The 21154-nt window shown below is 40.5% G+C and overlaps 1 protein-coding gene across 1 annotated transcript; it reads right to left on the bottom strand.

The window, feature by feature from the left end:
- Window positions 1–4563: 4563 nt before the first annotated feature.
- LOC124008666 (neurogenic differentiation factor 1-like) lies at window positions 4564–6557 on the bottom strand. The gene is made up of 2 exons (XM_046320149.1): window positions 6365–6557; window positions 4564–5847 (listed from the first exon to the last, which is right to left on the bottom strand). The coding sequence occupies exons 1-2, from the start codon at window positions 6540–6542 to the stop codon at window positions 4841–4843; spliced, it is 1185 nt and encodes a 394-aa protein (XP_046176105.1). The 5' UTR covers window positions 6543–6557; the 3' UTR covers window positions 4564–4840.
- Between the last annotated feature and the right edge of the window lie 14597 nt (window positions 6558–21154).

The raw sequence follows: 21154 nt of genomic DNA, 5'->3' as shown, positions 1-21154 counted from the left end.
AGGCGCCATATGTTGGCATTGGTTAACACCATACATGCCTTACCAGTACCATACTTGACCCAAAATTAACCCACATAATACAGGTGTCATCTGTACTATAATCATCATTTCATTTAAGAAACATTTTCATTGCCATCCATTATGAATGTTGATCATTAAATATCTTCTTACTGAAATGTCCAAGCAGTGTGTCCAAAGTCTGTCTGATTGTCACACCCTGACCTTAGTGTCTTTATTTTGGTTTGGTCAGGGTGTGAGTTGGGGTGGGTATTCTATATTCTTGTAACGACGTTCGTCTGTTGTATGAAGAGAGTCAGACCGAAATGCAGCGTGTAGGTTACTCATGACTTTAATGAAATATCGTGGTACATGAAATAACTGATATAAGAAAACAACAAACGAAATGTGAAACTAATTACAGCCTATCTGGTGACTACAACACAGAGACAGGAACAAACACCCACAAAATACAACGCGAACTCAGGCTACCTAAATACGGTTCCCAATCTGAGACAACGAGAATCACCTGACTCCAATTGAGAATCGCCTCAGGCAGCCAAGCCTAACTAGACACACCCCTAATCATACACAATCCCAATTAATACAAACCCCAATACGAAACACAACATATAAACCCATGTCACACCCTGGCCTACCCAAACATATACCAAAAACACAAAATACAATGACCAAGGTGTGACAATTCTATTATTTGTATTTCTATATTTTGGCCGGGTAGGGTTCTCAATCAGGGACAGCTGTCTAGCGTTGTCTCTGATTGAGAACCATACTTAGGTAGCCCTTTTTTCCACCTGTCTTTTTTGGGAAGTTGACCTTTGTTTAGCCTTAGCCTTTAGCTTCATGTTTTTTTGTGTAGTGTTTGTTGTTTTTGTTCTTGTTCTGCGTCCTTTTTCCAAATAAAGAGAACATGTATGCACAACACGCTGCACCTTGGTCCACTTCCTTCAACAGCTGTGACACTGATGTTATTTCAAATCAAATGTTATGTCACATGCACAGAATACAACAGGTGTAGACCTTACTGTGAAATGTTTACTTACAAGGACTTAATTAACCAACAATGCAGTTCAAGAAATAGTTAAGTAAATATTTATATTTTTTAAACTTTTAAAATTTTTTATCAAAAAATCTAAAAGGAAATTACACAACAATAATGAGGCTATACACAGGAAACACCAGTACCGAGTCAATGTGCAGGGGTACAGGTTATTTGAGCTAATTTTTAAAGTAACTATGCATAGATGATAAACAGCAAGTAGCAGCAGTGTAAAAACAAATGGAGAAGGGGGGGGGTTAATGTAAATAGGGCCGGGTGGCACTTTGATTAACTGTTCAGCAGTCTTATGGCTTGGGGGTAGAAGCTGATAAGGAGCCTTTTGGTCAAAGACTTGGTGCTCTGGTACTCAAGTTTATTTATATAGCCCTTCGTACATCAGCTGATATCTCAAAGTGCTGTACAGAAACCCAGCCTAAAACCCTAAACAGCAAGCAAAGCAGGTGTTGAAGCACGTTGGCTTGGAAAATCTCCCTAGAAAGGCCAAAACCTAGGAAGAAACCTAGAGAGGAACCAGGCTATGAGGGGTGGCCAGTCCTCTTCTGGCTGTGCCGGGTGGAGATTATAACAGAACATGGCCAAGATGTTCAGATGTTCATAAATGACCAGCATGGTCCAATAATAATAAGGCAGAACAGTTGAAACTGGAGCAGCAGCACAGCCAGGTGGACTGGAGACAGCAAGGAGTCATCATGTCAGGTAGTCCTGAGGCATGGTCCTAGGGCTCAGGTCCTCCGAGAGAGAGAAAGAAAGAGCGAAAGAGAGAATTAGAGAGAGCACACTTAAATTCACACAGGACACTGAATAGGACAGGAGAAGTACTCCAGATATAACAAACTGACCCTAGCCCCCGACACAAACTACTGCAGCATAAATACTGGAGGCTGAGACAGGAGGGGTCAGGAGACACTGTGGCCCCATCCGAGGACACCCCCGGACAGGACCAAACAGGAAGGATAGCAGAGAGAACAGTTTATGACTAGGGTGGATGGAAATGTTGACAATTCATTTGAAATGTATCCACCGTATGTCATCTACAGTATAGGAGGTCAGTGAATTGAAGTCTGAACGCATAGATCGGCTTGGTCCATGCCAACACTTTTTGTTTACTTTGTATGTACATAGATTGTAGGTCAGTTAACAAACAAGGGTGTCCTCACTGGTCTTAATGCTCAAGGAAGACATGACATGCTTGTCTCAAATAGGCTAATCTGTATTAGTCTGACAATCTTAACTGACATCACGGGCTAAATTTGGACTGGAAAGTAAATCCCTAGAACGTAACTGGGATTCTGGGCACACTGCTCCTGTTTGGTGCCTTTATGTACCTTGACCATCTGACGCAGTGACTTTTTCCAAGCCCCAGGATTACCCTCCTTAATCGGGGTTAAATGAGCACCCATGAACGCACCCCACCCGAGCATAGGCTCATTCTCAGAAGTGGTTAATCCAATCTTTAGAGCTGACCCTAAAGTAGATCACTGAGAGACACACTAACTGGCAACACGCACACACACACACACACAGATGGGCTGTATTTATTTGACATGTATTTGAAAAGAGAGCTCGGAGAGATGACCAATCAAGTTAAATTTAGTTTCATATCCACTTTTAAATCCACTGTCAAAACATGCTCTACCAGCCTGTAGAGGGTTAATTTGGTTATAGTCTTTATTTAGTCCGGTAATAAGTAATGGAGTGGAACATTTACTCATTTTTTTTATTGGCAGACATATTTTTTGGGAACACATTGACAGAATATTTTGGAGATATTACATTTTCATGTAGGGGTCGTGACAGAGTTTGTATCACTGGAGTCATGCAGCCCCCTCAACTCTGGCATTCCTTGTTCGATCCCTCTTTCTTTCCACATTATCATAGTATTCAAATAAAGATGACATAAGATATTGCTTAAACATTCAGATATTATGTCACTTTCTCGGTGTATAATGATTACAGCAGTCTGTCTAATGGGTGTGGGGGTTGCAGCAATATGGGTAGGATCTCATTCACATGATGGTGTTGCCCTCTTTACACACAACAACTTAGTTTTGAAGTTAATAGTCTTGAAGTTGTTTTCCGGTCAAGAGTCTTCTCCTCATTTAATCCCATGACACCTAAATCTGTTGGTCCTTAATACGTAGTTAGCCTTGTCAAGCTTGGCTTTGTATCGTGAAGGTGAACCAACGCACAAATAGGTTGTCACTGTTCATGTTTACATTGTAATGTGTATATACTGTATGTGGTGTGAATTTTATATTTTTTTTATGAGGTACCTGATCATTTCAAATCAAAAGCACAGTATAGGCTACTACCTTGTGTATTGTGGAAATAATGTGGACAACAAGGATGTCACCTTATTAACCATGGAGACTAAAGAGTGTCATTTCTAATGCAGAGGTGGATGAAGGACTCAATGATCTCATAAAATGTCTGTATCAATCTATTTGTCCTCGGTTCAGGTCTAATAGTGTTTCACACATTCATAATATAAGGCTGCAGAGTTTATAGTGTACTCATATGGTGTACTATATATTACTATACTGTATAGTAGTGTGTAATATTTGTATTTATTAAGAATCCAAATTTACTGCTACATGGGGTCCAGCAACATTAAGGCAGTTATATACAATTTAATATATTAGATGACATTACATTTCATAACACTTTTACAAAGACATTGTAGAGTAGTGTGCCCTTAGGCCACTACTCTACTACATATCTACAATACAAAAAGTTTGGCAGCAGTTTGTGCTGATTGTTTTAGGTTGAGTAGTACTTTAATAGTACTAATAATTTGGGTTCAAATAGTATTTGCTTTATTTAAAAGACTTTGTTATAATTGAACCTGCCTGGATTGCCAGATGGGTGGGGTTTTGGCACTATTGCATTGATTCCATTATGCCTGGCATGCTCAAACAAGCGCAGCTAAAGTATCTGTAAAAAATATATATATATATTTAAATCCATGATATGATGTCTCCTGACACTGTCTGAAGCTTGAATGGTGGCGGAAGGCCACATGTTGCGTCTTTGTGTGTTTTGACTATGAGAAAGTGATAGGCAAACATCAGTGGCTAATGACAAATTAAATAACTGTATTATTGACTAATGATGATATGTATGAGAATCCAACAACTACAGAGCAGCTAGAGTATTGACCCATTGAAAGGAGAAGGACATGATGATGACTTGACATCTTTTTTTTCTCCCTTTGAACAGTGCAGTCAGTGCAGTTAGTCTATGTTTGCTAATTTTGTACCAGTACAAAGCTAGATGTCCATTATCGTTAGTTAGCCTACATTATTCAATGTTCTAATTTAAGCACTGGACAGCACATACATTGTTCTTGTTAGCAGGTTAATGCTTGGGTAAAATAGTGATTAGCCTAATTAATAGCATTCATTGATAGCACAATCGTTACAAAGAGGGGTAAGTAATTGGTTGCGAAATACACAAACAAAATACGAAATACACAAACAAAGTCATTCATATAGAAATGTTTTTATTTCCATTATTGTTTGTTGTAACAATTATTTGATGAATGCAAACTATTGGTCTTGGTACACGATTGGGTTGGGCAATACAGACTCATTTGATCTTTCTATCAAGAAGTTCACAGAGAAGAATGAAACAGTATAATTGTATGTCATACTAACATTAGTAACGGATACATTAAATACATACATCATTTACAAGTGCATTCACTGTCCAAAATGTTAGACTTTTCAGGTGTTTCATGTTTTCTGGCAATATGGCATTGAGCTAAGCGTTCAGCTTCCTCTCGTGATGAGTCTCAAACGACATCATGTTGTCCATGAGAATATCAAAGTGCTTTGATGAGCTTGCATAAAAAGGATGAAGACATTGTACTCCCGCCAGACCTTGAGTTGCATATTGTTTCGAAAGGGCATAGTTCTTGTCGAACTCTGCCGTTGACTCGTGCTTGTAGGAAAAGTTCCCATTCACGCTCAACGGTGGACTTAGGGGTCCCTCGAACCGGTGGCTGGTGCTGGTACAGTCTGTGAATGTAGTTTCAAAGAACGGCTCAAGCGCATTGTCGACAGTGTGGGGCTTGGAGTGGTGGATATGGGAGCTGTCCATTGTACCATATGGCGGGCTAGGGTAAGGGTAGGAGGGGTGCAAAGAGAAGGACGCAGTCGATGTTTGGTGCACCTGAGATGGGATATCCTGGACCTGCTCCGGTAAAAACGTCCTGGGGTTGAGCTGCAAACATCCTGCCACTAGATTGGTGGTGGGCTGGGACAGTCCATGGCATAGAGCCTGCACGAACAACATCAAATCTGGACTTTCATCCGATTGCAAGGTCTCAGAGAGAGCCCATATGTAATTTTTTGCCAACCTCAATGTATCTATTTTGGAGAGTTTTTGAGTATTCGAGTAGCAAGGTACAACTTTACGCAGACTCTCAAGCGCGTCATTGAGCCCGTGCATACGGTTTCTCTCGCGCGCGTTGGCCTTCATGCGCCGGACCTTAAACCTCTGTCGGGTTTTTGTCATTTTCTTTATCTTGGTCCCAATCCTCTTTGGGCTATCGTCAAGGCTCTCGTCTTCCCCTGACCCTCCTTCTTCCCCCTGCTCCTCATCGTCGTTACGCTCTTCCATTCTGTTGAATCCATCCTCGTCGTCATTGTCGCCGTCCTTACTCATGGTTTTGTGCACACCATTTACTGTTTCCATGTTCTGAGTGGTGCGGCATCCCTCAGTCCATTTGGAAACATACTGCTGTGACAATGGCATGGTGCTGTCCTCTGTTGGGGCAGAGGACGAGAGTTACATCCACAGTTCAAAACTGCTGATACAAAGACACCTGCGGTAAATGTGTGTGGCGCTGTGAAATCCTAACGCCCATGTATGATTGTGTAACTGAATGATCTGAGCTTAGACAGATTAAACTATTAATACCTGCCAAATAGCCATGCAGGCAATGAATCATGTTATGAGGCATAGTAGGCTGAATGAGGCACTGGTACTTTACATCATTGTCATCCTTATACATCACCCCTGTGCTTAATGAAGTGCCTTTACAATTGTTTTCATAAATAGGCCCATATATGACAAGTTTACCTAAACACCCACATGTTGAATAGCCCTATAACCCCTTCTCAGTACGATGTACTACTACGTGAAGAATATAGGCAATACAAATCCAGTTACAACATCAAAAAACACCAGCAGAGTAATGTTTGAACCCAACACAAATAGCAGTCTACAGACAAGAAAAAGTTAAGACTAGAGACATTCTTAATTGAAACCATAAATAATTACCTTTTAATGCAGAGTATGTTGTTATAAGAGTTCCATATCCTTTGAAAAGTCCTGATTCAATCTGTCTGCAAACCTCAGATGCTGCAGTTTTATAGTATTGTTGCTGAGGCTGACTGATGGTGTAGTGCACCAATGGATGCACTTTAAAAAATCCATGCATGGACAACGGTGGGATCATAGCCCGCCCCTTTCTCCGACACATGCCATGTTGCGGGCATAAGGCCTCAAGCTTCACGTGACGTTTCCAATTTAGATTCACTGGGCCTCTGGGAGCCTCCCCTATCGTGGCTGAAAAGAAAACAACCATCTGTCACCAGTCAGACTGCACGGACCTGTTTACACCCGCACCCGATAAATGAACTCTTCCAATTAGCAGGTGTATGCCATGAAAGAAGCTTCCTCACATGCACCCTAACCCATTTCAGCCAGCAGCATAGGCCTACATTTTATTTGGCAGAGAGATTAGGTTGGTTATAGGCCTACAGTTACGTTTAGTGTGACAGTGTGCATTTATTCTGGGAAAATGTTGGATTTGATGGTTGGATTAGCCCAAAAGCCTAAGCAATTAATATAGGCCTAGACATTTCAGGTAGTAGAATACCTTTACATTTTCATCAACACCTGTAGCCTATTCTAGGCTATGGGAAAACACTTGTAGCCCTACAGAGTGCCCTTCACAAGAAAGTTTGAGGCCTAAATGCACAGAGAGGTAGGCCAGTGGTTCAGACAACTCTAAACATGGATTTAATTGGGTTTTTCAATTCTAACCGTGTGTGCCTTGGCTGGTGGCATGAGAGACAGTAGATGCCAGGTCTGAGCCAATAGTCCTTCTCAACCAGGGTTGGGCACTCGAGCCGCACACGCAATAACAATATAGCAGTGTTTCCCGCTTCACTAACTTGGTCAGAATGGTCATAGAGCTGTGTGTAAAAATGTGACATGATGGGTGAACATAACACTGTCTGTATATATAACACTGTCAATTCGGTTACACCCCCTCTCATCTGTATCTCAATTGGTAAGAATTAACAGGAACCCATGTTACCTCCGTGAATGCCTGGTCATGATATGAGCAATCCTGTTGATGATAGGCTGTAACTGGTTAAGACCGGTCTTATTGCAATGATGTAGGGTGGAAAGCCACACTGTGGCACAGTAGTCCAGATGAGTTTTATCATGGGTGCTAAATTGTCAGGATAATGTCCTTGGAGACGAAGTCCCTTGCCCTTTTTAGAGTGTCAAGCCAGACAGTAGTTTCCCTGTGACCAGGCTGGCGCGTTTAGTCCAGTGTTAGGTGTATGCCCAACTACATCCCCAGGTACTTTATGGTGTTTACTTCTTCATAAGTGTTTTGTCCGTCTGTTATTGTGATACGTGTGCCTGTGTATCTCAGCTTTTGTGGGTTGCCAAACAGCATTGCCATGGTCTTCTGAGGGTGTAAGGAGAGCCTGTTGTCAGCAAACCAAGCTGCTACCCTCTTGATGTCTTTTGAGACTGACTCCTCACGCTCTCTGGTGGTATAAACTGAATAGAACAGGACTGTGTCATCTACATATGCTGTATATGTGACCTGTTTCAGGAAACTAGGCGTGTGTCGTGGGTCTCTACTTCGTTGGAGAGCCGTTTGAACGTAAACCTTTTTTTAAATAAAAATATGGGATAATTTCAAGTTAGTGTACTGTTAGCTAGCTAACGTTAGCTGTCTGGCCTGGAAGCTAATGAATGCGCTTGAGCCGTTCTTTGAAACTACATTCAAAGACTGCACCAGCTAGAGAGAGCCTGGAGGAACATAACAAAGGCATCAGTGTTCCTAATCCTGGCATCTGGGAAACAACACCAGAGGCAGATGACCACAGGATGAACCCAAAGTGGCTTATGGTGCCCCCAATCTATATGGGATTCTCCTTCCTCATGAAGCCATCTATTTTGTGAAGTGCACCAGTCCCTCCTGAGGCAAATCACCCCCACAACATGATGATGCCACCCTCGTGCTTCAAGGTTGGGATGGTGTCCTTCGGCTTGCAAGCGCCCCCCTTTTTCCTCCATACGTAACATTATGACCAAACAGTTCTATTTTTGTTTCATCAGACCAAAGGCTTCTTCCTTGCTGTCGATATAGTGTGGTCATATCTACTTTTGTACCTGGTTTCCTCCAGCATCTTCACAAGGTCATTTGCTGTTGTTCTGGGATTGATTTGCACTTTTTGCACCAAAGTAAGTTCATCTCTAGGAGACAGAACGTGTCTCCTTCCTGAGTGGTATGTGGTCCCATGGTGTTTATACTTGTGTACTATTGTTTGTACAGATGAATTGCACCCAAGGATAATCCAGACTTGTGGAGGTCTACAATTTTTTGGGAGGTCTTGTCTGATTTTCTTTTGATTTTCCCATGATGTCCAGAAAATAGGCACTGAGATTGAAGGTAGGCCTTCCAATACATCCACAGGTACACCTCCAATTGACTCAAATTATGTATTTTATCCTAATAGAAGTTTCTAAAGCCATGACATCATTTTCTGGAATTTTCCAAGCTGTTTAATGGCACAGTCAACTTAGACTATGTAACTTCTGACCAACTGAAATTGTGATACAGTGAATTCTAAATGAAATAATCTGTCTGTAAACAATTGTTGGAAAATGTACTTGTGTCATGTAACAAGGTAGATGCCCTAACCGACAAGTTTTACTGACTCCAACCCAAGTATATGTAAACTTCTGACTTCAACTGTGTATATAAAAATATATATATATATATTTTTTCTTCAGAACATTTACCATGCATGTTCTCTTGTAATGTTCTGTAGTTTCAACCCAATGATTCGTCTGACAAACACAAATGTGCGTTCTGCAGACCCAGGCATGGATCAAAGCTGGCGAGAGTATTTGTATCATTATTTTTTTAGCGAAAGCATACAGATGTTGATGAAGAATCACATTTACGTCAGGATCAATCCCAGTTGTTATTCTGTGAAACCATACTTTTTATTTATGTATTTGTGGCATGGTTGTGTGCTCTACAAAAACACATTCACGTTTTTAGTACACAATTATCAATTTTATTACACAGTATGCCTACACATTGATAGGCTGTAGAAAAAAATCTTTATCCAAAAACCTACCGCCTGTCCGGCCAAACCCAGGAGGGGCAATTGTGAACCAGCAACTGTAGTAACGCAGTTTGCACAAAATGTTTCATATTACGGTGTTTCTATTCCAAGAAAAACAAAAAGTGTTCTACCGAATTCAGTCTGATCACAGAAGGCTGTGATGAAACAAAAGCTTGCGTTCCCTGCATGCTTGGATAGCTCTAAACCGCGAAGGTTTAAATCAAACGATGCCCGCTGAGAGTGAACATTAAATGGGGATGGCCAGTGTCCAGCGGTTATGTACTACCAGGTCTCAGGTTCGCCTGAGTACGGGACTCTACACGTCACGGTGGGAGCTCTTTTCCACGCACCTCAGAGTGGAGTGGCATGTGACTAACCAGCAGCAGGCACTACTAGGTCTCAGGCTTGCCTGAGTGCGGGACCAAACACATTGTAGTGTGTCTCGAGGCGGAGACAACCCATAGGCCCCACGGCGATAGGGCACTGCACGAAGGCTCATGTCCTATGTGGTTCGGGTAATATCTAAGGGGCATTTTTCGTTAGGGCAAATCTGGAAAATGACATGCACAAGAGACTGTGGTACTATTTTTTCTTTTAGAGACTATAATACATGGTATCCAGGTAATTTTTGTTTCTCTTAGAATAAAAACCTTATGTAACAACAGTTTTAGTAAGTAATACACTACAGTCCAGTTACAGCTTGTTCTGACCAAGGAGAAACAAAAAACAAACAACAAAAATTTGGGTGTGCGTGCAGGACAGAGGAACAGCAATTCTTACACTATTGTTCAGGAGGAACGTAAAATTGCGTGTCAATTCATAAACCACGTGCCATCGAAATCTCTTCCCACTTATTTTGCAATCTATATGGCTCTCCGCCAATAATTACATTTAGAGGATTAGAGGATTCTAAATTACTATCTAAGGGGCATTTTTCATTCGGGCAAATCTGGAGAATGACATGCGCAAGACAGTGGTAATATTTTTCATTTTAGAGACTATAATACATGGTGTCCAGCTCAGGATAACCAAAACATGTATTTTATTGAAACTATGAGAAAGAATGTTGTTACTTATTTATTTTGATCCAAAGCCATGAATGAGTGAGTCACTCAGCTTTATGTAGGTGCCGAGGCTATATGACTGTGCCATCAACTTGATTATTAAGCATCACTTGCTTATATTCAGTCAACACATATATTTTAAGAATATCACGGAATATAATTGAACATTTTCGTTTCACTCGAATAAAAACCCTTGTGTAAAAAAAGTTTTAGAAAGTAATACTGACTAGTAGAAACAAAACAAATAAGTGTGTTTTTCCAGGTGTGTGCGTGCAGGACAGAGGAAAAGCAATTCTTACACTATTGTTCTAAATTAAATCACCTTCACCCTCATCATTCAGTTAATTTAAATTAATGCACAATTATCAGTTTCTATTTGGTTTGTCACCAATTCATTGTCAGTTAGAGACACATTAGTGCCTTGGGACCCAAAAGCACACTCCAACTCCGTGTTGCGCTGCTCTGTAGCAATGAAGCAGTGACACAGGGCACCGTATTATACCACAAATGACCTCTAAATCCCGCAGCATAATCTCGAAACCTTTAGCTGAGAAACCACTGTATATACAGTATATATACACTACCATTAAAAAGTTTGGAGTCAATGAGAAATGTCTTTGTTTTTGGAAGAAAAGCACATTTTTGTTCCATTTAAAAATAACATCAAATTGATCAGAAATAAATTGTTAATTAATGTTTTAAATGACTATTGTAGCTGGAAACGGCAGATTTGATTTCTATGGAATATCTGCATAGGCGTACTGAGGCCCATGATCAACAACCATCACTCCTGTGTTCCAATGGCACATTGTGTTAGCTAATCCAAGTTTATCATTTTAAAAGGCTAATTGATCATTAGAAAACCCTTTTGCAATTATGTTAGCACAGCTGAAAACTGTTCTGATTAAAGAAGCAATAAAACTGGCTGCCTTTAGTCTAGTTGAGTGTCTGGAGCATCAGCATTTGTGGGTTCGATTACAGGCTCAAAATGGCCAGAAATGAAGCTCTTTCTTCACAAACTCATGAATCTATTCTTGTTCTGAGAAATTAAGGCTATTCCATGCGAGAAATTGCCAAGAAACTGACGATCTCATACAACGCTGTGTACAGAACAGCTGTTACGGATACAGTTATCCTGTGTGTGTGTGTATCCTGTTTGTGTGTTTCTTTTCTCTCCTTCTCCCCTCACAGGTGAAAATCATCACTCCCCAATCAGTCAACAATCAATCATCAATCAGAAGACACACCTCCTCCTATTTCCTAACCTATCACAGTTCCTTCCCCATGGTTTAAAAACCCCATCATTTGTTTGTTCTAGAGCTCAATCTCTCTGTAAATGCCATGTCTGTAGGCCTCTGTGTTTCGCTAAAAGGGATTCGTAACAACAGCAAACAGCAAACTGAATCCAACCAGAATAGAGAGAGGAGTGGGAGGCCCTGGTGCACAACTGAGCAAGAGGACAAGTACATTAGAGTGTCTAGTTTGAGAAACAGACGCCTTACAAGTCCTCAACTGGCAGCTTCATTAAATAGTAACCGCAAAACAATCAACTGTGAAGAGGTGACTCCGGGATGCTGGCCTTCTAGGCAGAGTTGCAAAGAAAAAGCCATATCTCAGACTGGCCAATTAAGAAGGGCAAAAGAACACTGACAATGGACGGAGGGAAATTGGGAAAAAAGTGTTATGGACAAACAAATCTAAGTTTGTGTCACATTCTGACCATAGTTCTGTTCTTTTATTCTTTGTTTTAGTATGGTCAGGGCGTGAGTTGGGGTGGGCAGTCTGTTTGTTTTTCTATGTTGGTTTTTGTGTTCGGCCTAGTATGGTTCTCAATCAGAGGCAGGTGTCGTTAGTTGTCTCTGATTGAGAATAATACTTAGGTAGGTTTGGTTTCACTTTTGGTTTGTGGGTGTTTGTTTCCGTGTGAGTGTTTATTGCCACACGGTACTGTTTCGGTTTTCGTTTTGTTCACATCGTTTATTGTTTTGTATTTCAGTGTTCAGTTCGGTTCAATTAAAAACTCATCATGAACACTTACCATGCTGTGCATTGGTCCTCAGATCCTTCTCACTTCTCCTCCTCAGAAGAGGAGGAGGAATGCCGTTACAGTTTGAGGTGTGCTGATCACAAAGAAGAACATTCGTGAGACTCAGAAAAAATGAAGAGATGCTGGAGGAGTGCTTGACGCCATCTGTCAAGCATGGTGGAAGCAATGTGGTGTTCTGGGGGTGTTTTGGTGGTGGTAAAGTGGGAGATTTGTACAGGGTAAAAGGGATCTTGAAGAAGGAATGCTATCACTACATTTTGCAACGCCATCTTGAGATGTTGCTTCAATATATCCACATAATTTCCCTGCCTCATGAAGTCATCTATTTTGTGAAGTGCACCAGTTCCTCCTGCAGCGAAGCACCCCCACAACATGATGCTGCCACCCCCGTGCTTCACGGTTGGGATGGTGTTCTTTGGCTTACAAGCCTCCCCATTTTTCATCCAAACATAATTGTCATTATGGCCAAACAGTTCTATTTTTTGTTTCATCAGCCCAGAGGACATTTCTCCAAAAAGTATGATCTTTGTCCCCATGTGCAGTTTCAAACTGTAGTCTGGCTTTTTTATGGCGGTTTTGGAGCAGTGGCTTCTTCCTTGCTGAGCAGCCTTTCAGGTTATGTCGATATAGGACTCGTTTTACTGTAGACATAGATACTTTTGTATCTGTTTCTTCCAACATCTTCCCAAGGTCCTTTGCTGTTATTCTGGGATTGATTTGCACTTTTCTCACCAAAGTACGTTCATTTCTAGGAGACAGAACGCGTCTCCCTCCTGAGCAGTATGACGTCTGCGTGGTCCCATGGTGTTATGGGAACGTGGTACCTTCAGGCATTTTGAAATTGTTCCCAAGGATGAAACAGACCTGTGTAGGTCTACAAATTATCCCATGATGTCAAGCAAAGAGGCACTGAGTTTGAAGGTAGGCCTTGAAATACATCCACAGGTACACCTCCAATTGACTCAAATTATGTCAATTACCCTATCAGAAGCTTCAAAAGCCATGACATAATTTTATGGAATTTTCCAAGCTGTTTAAAGGCACAGTCAACTTATTGTATGTAAACTTCTGGGCCACCGGAATTGTGATACAGTGAAATAATCTGTCTGTAAACACAAAGTAGCTGTCCTAACCGACTTGCCAAAACTCAAATTTATTAACAACAAATTTGTGTTGTGGTTGAAAAATGAGTTTTAATGACTCCAACCTAAGTGTATGTAAACTTCCGACTTCAACTGTATGTTTTCATGGAAACAGGGACATTTATAACTGACCCCAAGCTTTTGAATGGTAATGTATACACAACCGGTCAAAAGTTTTAGAACATATATATATATTATATATATATTATACTTAACCCCTTTTTGGGGAGGCACAAAACTACCTCCAATCTTCCATTCATTTGTATGTTTCCTTCAGACTCGTCCAGTGACACTTGTTGGGGTCGTAGAGCAAAATGGAGAATTTCCCCTTTTCACAGCCAGTCACATTAGCTTGTAGTCCAAATGGTTTGGATGCTACAAACAGAAGTTGGCACATCAGACGAGTCCTGTGACATTGCAAAACAAAACCAACCATGCAGGATTCATAATGCACTGTCAGGCCTTCAGTCTGATTGTCCATGAAGGTCCACACAACACAGATTTGGGTGAAGTTGCCCGTAAATGCTGACCTTGGGTCAGTTATGCATTTACCCCACTAATGGTTAAAACTAGGATTGGACAGCATCTTCTCCCTCTAAAAAAAAGTCTCAGGCCTCGATGTCCATGTGACTGGGGGCTGTGAACTCACCGACTCCTCTCTCATTCAAGAGGCAGCCAGGAGCATAAGCTAGCCCAACTGACATGGGCTCAGGACCACACCCACTGCCCTGGGTCTGTGTACACAGAGAGGCTATGGCAAGGGAGAAACCCACATGACAGGGTATATAGATAAGGACAAAGATCATGGCTGGAGGGACAGTCTCACACCCGGGAGTATGTTTATAGAGAGAGAGGAGGAGGGCTTAAGTGATGGCCTGTTCACTGGAGGTAGAGGAGATGATTTAGAGCCCCGGCTAGAGGTACATGGTTCAGAGGTGGATGTCGGGTCCAAGGTTGATCTGAATGAGGACTGGAACTGTTACAACCAGGTTGATCCAGAGAGAAGAACAGAAAGGGGAATCCCTTTGACATCTTCCCAGGTTCGGAGCCCCTGAGGTGGCCACCAGAGCTCCTCATCATCTATCACCTATCATCTCCCAAACCTGAAACCATACAGGCTGCTTTGATATGGATGAGGTATTGTATTAGAGAATCTCTTGTGGAGTAACTTAATGCTTTGATGACTGTGACAGTTGGAAGGATGTTGACAGTGGAAAATATTTAATGATGTTCATGTTCCTTTAATTAATTCACATTGCAGAATGCAAGTTATTTGTGTGATGAATAAAACAATTTATCTGCATATTATTAACCAAGTGTATTTTATAAGTATCTGTACACCACAGTATATTTTATTTGTTTTGGGGTTTCTACCTCTGAGATTACCATAACAGTTGATGGTAGTTTTACACTTTTGATTAAAGCAAAGTATTCTATACATTATTAATTGCATCTGGGAAAGCCACATATTATACATATAATACATATAATAGTGCAGTGTGATGAAGGGAGTAATGAAGGTTTAAATCTTGAGGACATGAGAGGGACATCTAGATACCTATTTTCTTTTAAAGGCTAGTGCACTACAACTGTCGTCAGTTCTATAGGTAAAGGTAGTGTATCTGTTGTTGTTTTTTTATCCACATAATGGGAAAGTGAAGAAAGCCTACCCTCTAATGGTGAAAAAATATACAACGACTCCACATTGAAATTGCTACTGGAAGACTCTGCCTAAGGCCGGAATCCTCACTTGAAATTATGGTAAATGCATAAATCATCCATTGATGTCAGATTTCAAGTTAGGATTCAGGCCTCCCTCTCAATCAATCAATCAATTAATCCCGATCACCGCACTAGGAAGAGGAACAAGCCAGAATTCAGACAGGAAATTAAATCAAATCAATCAAGTTATTTGTCACATACACATGGTTAGCAGATGTTAATGCGAGTGTAGTGAAATGCTTGTGCTTCTAGTTCAGACAATGCAGTAATAACCAACGAGTAATATAACCTAACAATTTCACAACAGCTGCCTTATACACACAAGTGTAAAGGGATGAAGAATATGTACATAAAGATATATGAATGAGTGATGGTACAGAACGGACATAGGCAAGATGCAGTAGATGGTATCGAGTATAGTACAGTGGGGCAAAAAAATATTTAGTCAGCCACCAATTGTGCAAGTTCTCCCACTTAAAAAGATGAGAGGCCTGTAATTTTCATCATATAATTTTCATCATCACTTAAACTATGGCAGACAAAATTAGAAAATAAAATCCAGAAAATCACATTGTAGGAATTTATTTGCAAATTATGGTGGAAAATAAGTATTTTTCTCATTTTGTCTGTCATAGTTGAAGAGTAACTATGATGAATATTACAGGCCTCTCTCATCTTTTTAAGTGGGAGAACTTGCACAATTGGTGGCTGACCAAATACTTTTTTGTCCAACTGTATATACATATGAGATGAGTAATATAGGGTATGCAAACTATATTTTATTGTGAAGCAAACAAGGAAAAAGGCAAAAAACAGAACTTGAGTGTAAATAACTATTCACCCCCCCCCCCCCCCCCCCCAATGTCAATACTTTGTAGAACCACCTTTTGCAGCAATTACAGCCGCAAGTCTCTTGGGGTATCTCTCTATAAGCTTGGCACATCTAGCCACTGGGATTTTTGCCCATTCTACAAGGCAAAACTGCTCCAGCTCCTTCAAGTTGGATCAGTTCCGCTGGTGTACAGCAATCTTTAAGTCATACCACAGATTCTCAATTGGATTGAGGTCTGTGCTTTGACTAGGCCATTCCAAGACATTTCAATGTTTCCCCTTAAACCACTCAAATGTTGCTTTAGCAGTATGCTTAGGGTCATTGTCCTGCTGGAAGGTGAACCCTCCGTCCCAGTCTCAAATCTCTGGAAGACTAAAACAGGTTTCCCTCAAGAATTTCCCTGTATTTAGCGCCATCCATCATTCCTTCAATTCTGACCAGTCTCCCAGTCCCAGCCGATGAAAAACATCCCACAGCATGATGCTGCCACCACCATGCTTCACTGTGGGGATGGTGTTCCCTGGGGGAAAAAAGCTCACTTTTAGTCTGACCAGAGTACCTTCTTCCATATGTTTGGGGAGTCTCCCACATGTCTTTGGTGAACACCAAACGTGTTTGCTTATTTTCTTCTTTTAGAAATGTTTTATTTTCTGAACACTTCTGTAAAGCCCCGTTCTGTTTAGTGTATGGCTTAAGGTGGATCTATTGTCAGATACTTCAATCACCGCTGTGGAGCTTTGCAGCTTCTTCAGGGTTATCTTTGGTCTCTTTCTTAAATGTTTGTTGGCTCTTTGATTAATGCCCTCATTGCCTGGTCTGTGAGTTTTGGTGGGCGGCCCTCTCTTGGCAGGTTTGTTGTGGTGCCATTTCCCTCTCTTTCAGTTTTTCTTTGTAGAGTCTCTCTGGAACCAGGGATACAGACGCTCCGGTGTCCAGCTGCATTTTTACTGGTTTTCCCGCGAACTCCATGTTGAGATAGATTCCATCTTTTAGTTGTTGAGCCGTGTACACTGTGAACAGTTCCAATACTGTTTCAGTTGTACCTTCCTCGTCTTGTGCTGCGTCTGACACTTTGTGCGCTCTTGCCGTGCGTTTCGAGGCTTTACACACTCTCTGTAAATGTCCAACCTTTCCACAATTGTGGCACTTTTCCTTTTGGAATCGACATTCACTGTGCTGATGATTATCTCCCCCACATCTGTAGCCCACTTGGCTTAGACCTTTGAGATGTGGGCTGCTTTGTTCTTGTGTAACTTTGAGGACGGGACTGAAAAAAATGTGACTTTTGTGAGCTTTTTTAACCACATGCATCCCGATGTCCCGATAGCTCAATTAATATCCCTGTGGGCAAGCTCGAGTCCATGTCCTATATCACAGGCTTTCTTAAAGGTCAGGTCCTTCTCTGACAGGAGCCTTCTGTGATATGCTTCACCTGTGAGACCACATACAAACTTGTCTCGGAGAGCATCATCAAGAAATCGTGCAAACTCACATGTACTTGCCAGCCTTTTCAAAGCAAGGATGTAGTCAGCCACGGTTTCCCCTTGACTCTGGTGACGTTGGTAAAATCTGAAACGTTCTGCAATGAGAATTGGCTTAGGCTTGAAATACCTTGAAAGAGTTTCAGTCAGTTCTGCATAGTTCAACTCCACTGCTTTCATTGGTTCAATGAGACCTTTCAGCAATCTATACTCAGTTGGACCCAAAACACTAAGAAATACGTCTGCTTTCTTTCCATCTTTGATTTCATTTGCAGCCAGCCAACGCTCAAAACGCTCCAAATAGGAATCAAAATCCTCTTTTGTAGCCTCAAACTCTGGTACTCAACCCATGGTTGCCATTTTCACAGTTAATTGTTCAGTTTCCTTATATTCCTTAATTTTCTGAATATTCATCTACTTCTTCACTTCAGAAGTTTCTGCAATTACTTCATTCACTGCACTCATTTGTATTAATGTACACACCGTGTTACGTCCCTTCTTCCTTTTTTTTCCCTTTACAATATTTCTCCACTGAGATCGCCTAATTTCAATGGGTTCAATGACAGTTTATTTAATTTAACCACCAGAGGGCAGTGTCGCTATTCTGGACTCCAATAGTCTTGCTTACTTGGCAGCTCCTGAATACTGTACTAGCAGTTCTAGCAGTGCTTAGCCTTCTCTACTGGCGAAAGAAAATAAAAAATAAATGACGAATTACATAATTATTTTGAGTTTCATTACTCACGCAACATTCTTCCCTTCAAGCAATGTCCGTTTATGTAGTTTAATCACCTCATCGCCACTGTAATATTTGTGTTGTGGAGAAATGACCAGGCGGGAGACGGGAGTACAGTTAGTGGCCCTTTCGTCAAAAACCCCTCGTGCTCTACAGTTCGCGGCATTCCAGTGCGCATGTGCATTTCCTATTAGGTGTAGTAACGTAACACTGCCGTAATGCATTACTGCTTAGTAACAGCACAGTAACTAATATAAACAGATGTAGATCCCAGATACTACATATGCCTGGTGGCTTTTCATTATTGAGAGATAACAACAGTTTTCCCGCCTCTCCCACACTAACCTTTATTTTATTTATTTTTAATTTTTTGGGGTGGATCAGCTTAATATTGCAGAACGATTGTTGCTTCCATCAATGTAATTGTCTGCATCATTTCGAATCTCCTATATATATTTTGGGTAAATATATATATATATATATATATATATATATATATATATATATATATATATATATATATATATCCATATACATATCCATACATATAGACATGCGTACATAAACATTCATACACATACAGACATACCTATATAGATATATACATACCTTTATTATTCCCCACAAACGCTACAACCCTTCCCCCAATTGGAGTAAACTAATAAACAATAACACTTATGCCTTCAGTTTATACATATTATAAACATTTTACAGACACAATCTATTTTACAATAGTTATATTTAATTTGTTTTCAGTCCTTCCTCTATTTCTGATGTCCATCCAGTTTGATTTCTATTTGTAACTTTGCTATTTCTCAACATTTCTGAACCTACACACATTTTACAGTATGTTATTAGTCCCACCCTTCAACCCCATTCAACCTCTCCCATCTATCTCTTAACACCATCCATTTTGGATTTCTATTTGCCATATATTTTTCAACTGTGCTGTGATGTTTCAAGTACTGAACCTTTCTATTCACCTAGCTTCTACAGATTGTAAATTACATTTGAAAAATTGCTAAAATAATAATTATATTATTAATTGATTGTCTATGGCTTTTCAAATCACCCAGTATTGCTTTCTGCATTATTAGTTCTAGGCAAATGTTGCAATTTTTCAGCCATTCCTGTTCCTGTGACCAAAAACGAGCTACATATGGACAGTACCAAAATAAATGATCTAATGACTCTGCCTCCTCACAGCTAAATCTGTGAGGAGGCAGAGCTGAGCTGGGAAGATTGTATCCCACATATATAAAAAAAAAAGCTCTGACAAAGGCCGTGAGGCCGATACGTAAGCTTATTAAACATCGGTGATACTATCAGAGCAGTGTGCGGTTTCCTTTATCCTTCATCTTGTACATCTGTTACAATGCACCTGCAAAAAGGATTGTTCAAATGTGTGGATTTAAGTATAACTTTTGTATGACTGATGCCTTTAGAGAGAGGTCTAATGTTTAATATATAATCATTTCTGCCCTCCGAATTCAAATTTGTTATATAAATAGACCCTTTTAATTTTTTCTGGCTTGCCATTCCAAATCAAATTGAATATTGTTTTGTTCATATAATTTTTAAAATGAGGCGTGGGCAAAACCATAAGCAAATAGTCACGCCCTGACCATAGAGAGCCCTTGGTTTTCTATGGTGTAGTAAGTCAGGGAGTGACTAGGGGGTGTTCTAGTTCAATATTTCTATGTTGGTGTTTTGTATGGTTCCCAATTAGAGGCAGCTGGTAATCGTTGCGTCTAATTGGGGATCATATTTAGGTAGCCATTTTTCCCACCTGGGTTGTGGGATATTGTTTTGTGTATGTGCATGTTGCACCACGGATGTCACGGTTTGTAGGTTTTGGGGGGGTAGTTTTCACTTAAATAAAAGACGTGGAACTCAACACATGCTGTTCTGGAACTTGTTAGAGAATCACTTGCCTCCCAGATAGCTGTGCCCATTCTCGAGAAGCGCTTGCAGGTCGCAACCCGAGCTCTCAATTGTCCGTCTGTCCTCACGATCGTGACACAAATGGGTAAACTGTGATATGACTTAATCAGGGTGATTTTTCCACAAATAGACCGGTATTTTCCTTTCCATGGTAGCAAGATCTTATCTATTTTTGCTAATTTTCTCTAAAAATATATTGGAGTGAGATCATTTCTTTCTTTTGGGATTTGTATACCGAGTATGTCCAAGTCCCTGTCAGACCATTTTATTGGTAAAATACACGGTAATGTAAAATGTGCATTTTTTTGTGATCCAATTTGGTTTAATCCAGAGTGGTTAGCGAAAGTATCTAGATCCTCTAAAAGGCCATGGAGAGACTAATTGTGGTTTTAAAAGGAAACATGGATCATCAGCATACAACAACACCTTTGTTTTTAAACCATGGATTTCTAATCCCTTAATATTGTTGAATCTAATTTTAACAGTTAACATTTTGATAGCAATAATAAATAGATATGCCGAACCTTTTTTTACTCCTCTAGACAGTTTAAAACTTTCTGAGATGTAGCCGTTATTTACTATTTTACACCTAGGTTTAGTGTACGTAACTTTAACCCACTTAATATCTGACAATACTTTTTAAATTCTATGCGCCAAGCATTTAGCTAGGATGTTTGCATCACAACACTGAAGTGTGTAAGAGGCCTCCAATCTA

This window comes from Oncorhynchus gorbuscha, linkage group LG21 (assembly GCF_021184085.1).
Source record: "Oncorhynchus gorbuscha isolate QuinsamMale2020 ecotype Even-year linkage group LG21, OgorEven_v1.0, whole genome shotgun sequence".
Lineage (NCBI taxonomy): Eukaryota > Metazoa > Chordata > Actinopteri > Salmoniformes > Salmonidae > Oncorhynchus > Oncorhynchus gorbuscha.
The sequence above is the reverse complement of the archived record's forward strand: the minus strand, read 5'-3'. Positions and strand labels throughout refer to the sequence as shown.

Coding starts and splice junctions, on each gene's coding strand:
- LOC124008666 (XM_046320149.1), bottom strand. CDS start 6,542: ATGATCCCACCGTTGTCCATGCATGGATTTTTTAAAGTGCATCCATTG. Junction 5,848..6,364: donor AACATACTCTGCATTAAAAG/GTAATTATTTAT, acceptor CTGCCCCAACAG/AGGACAGCACCATGCCATTG.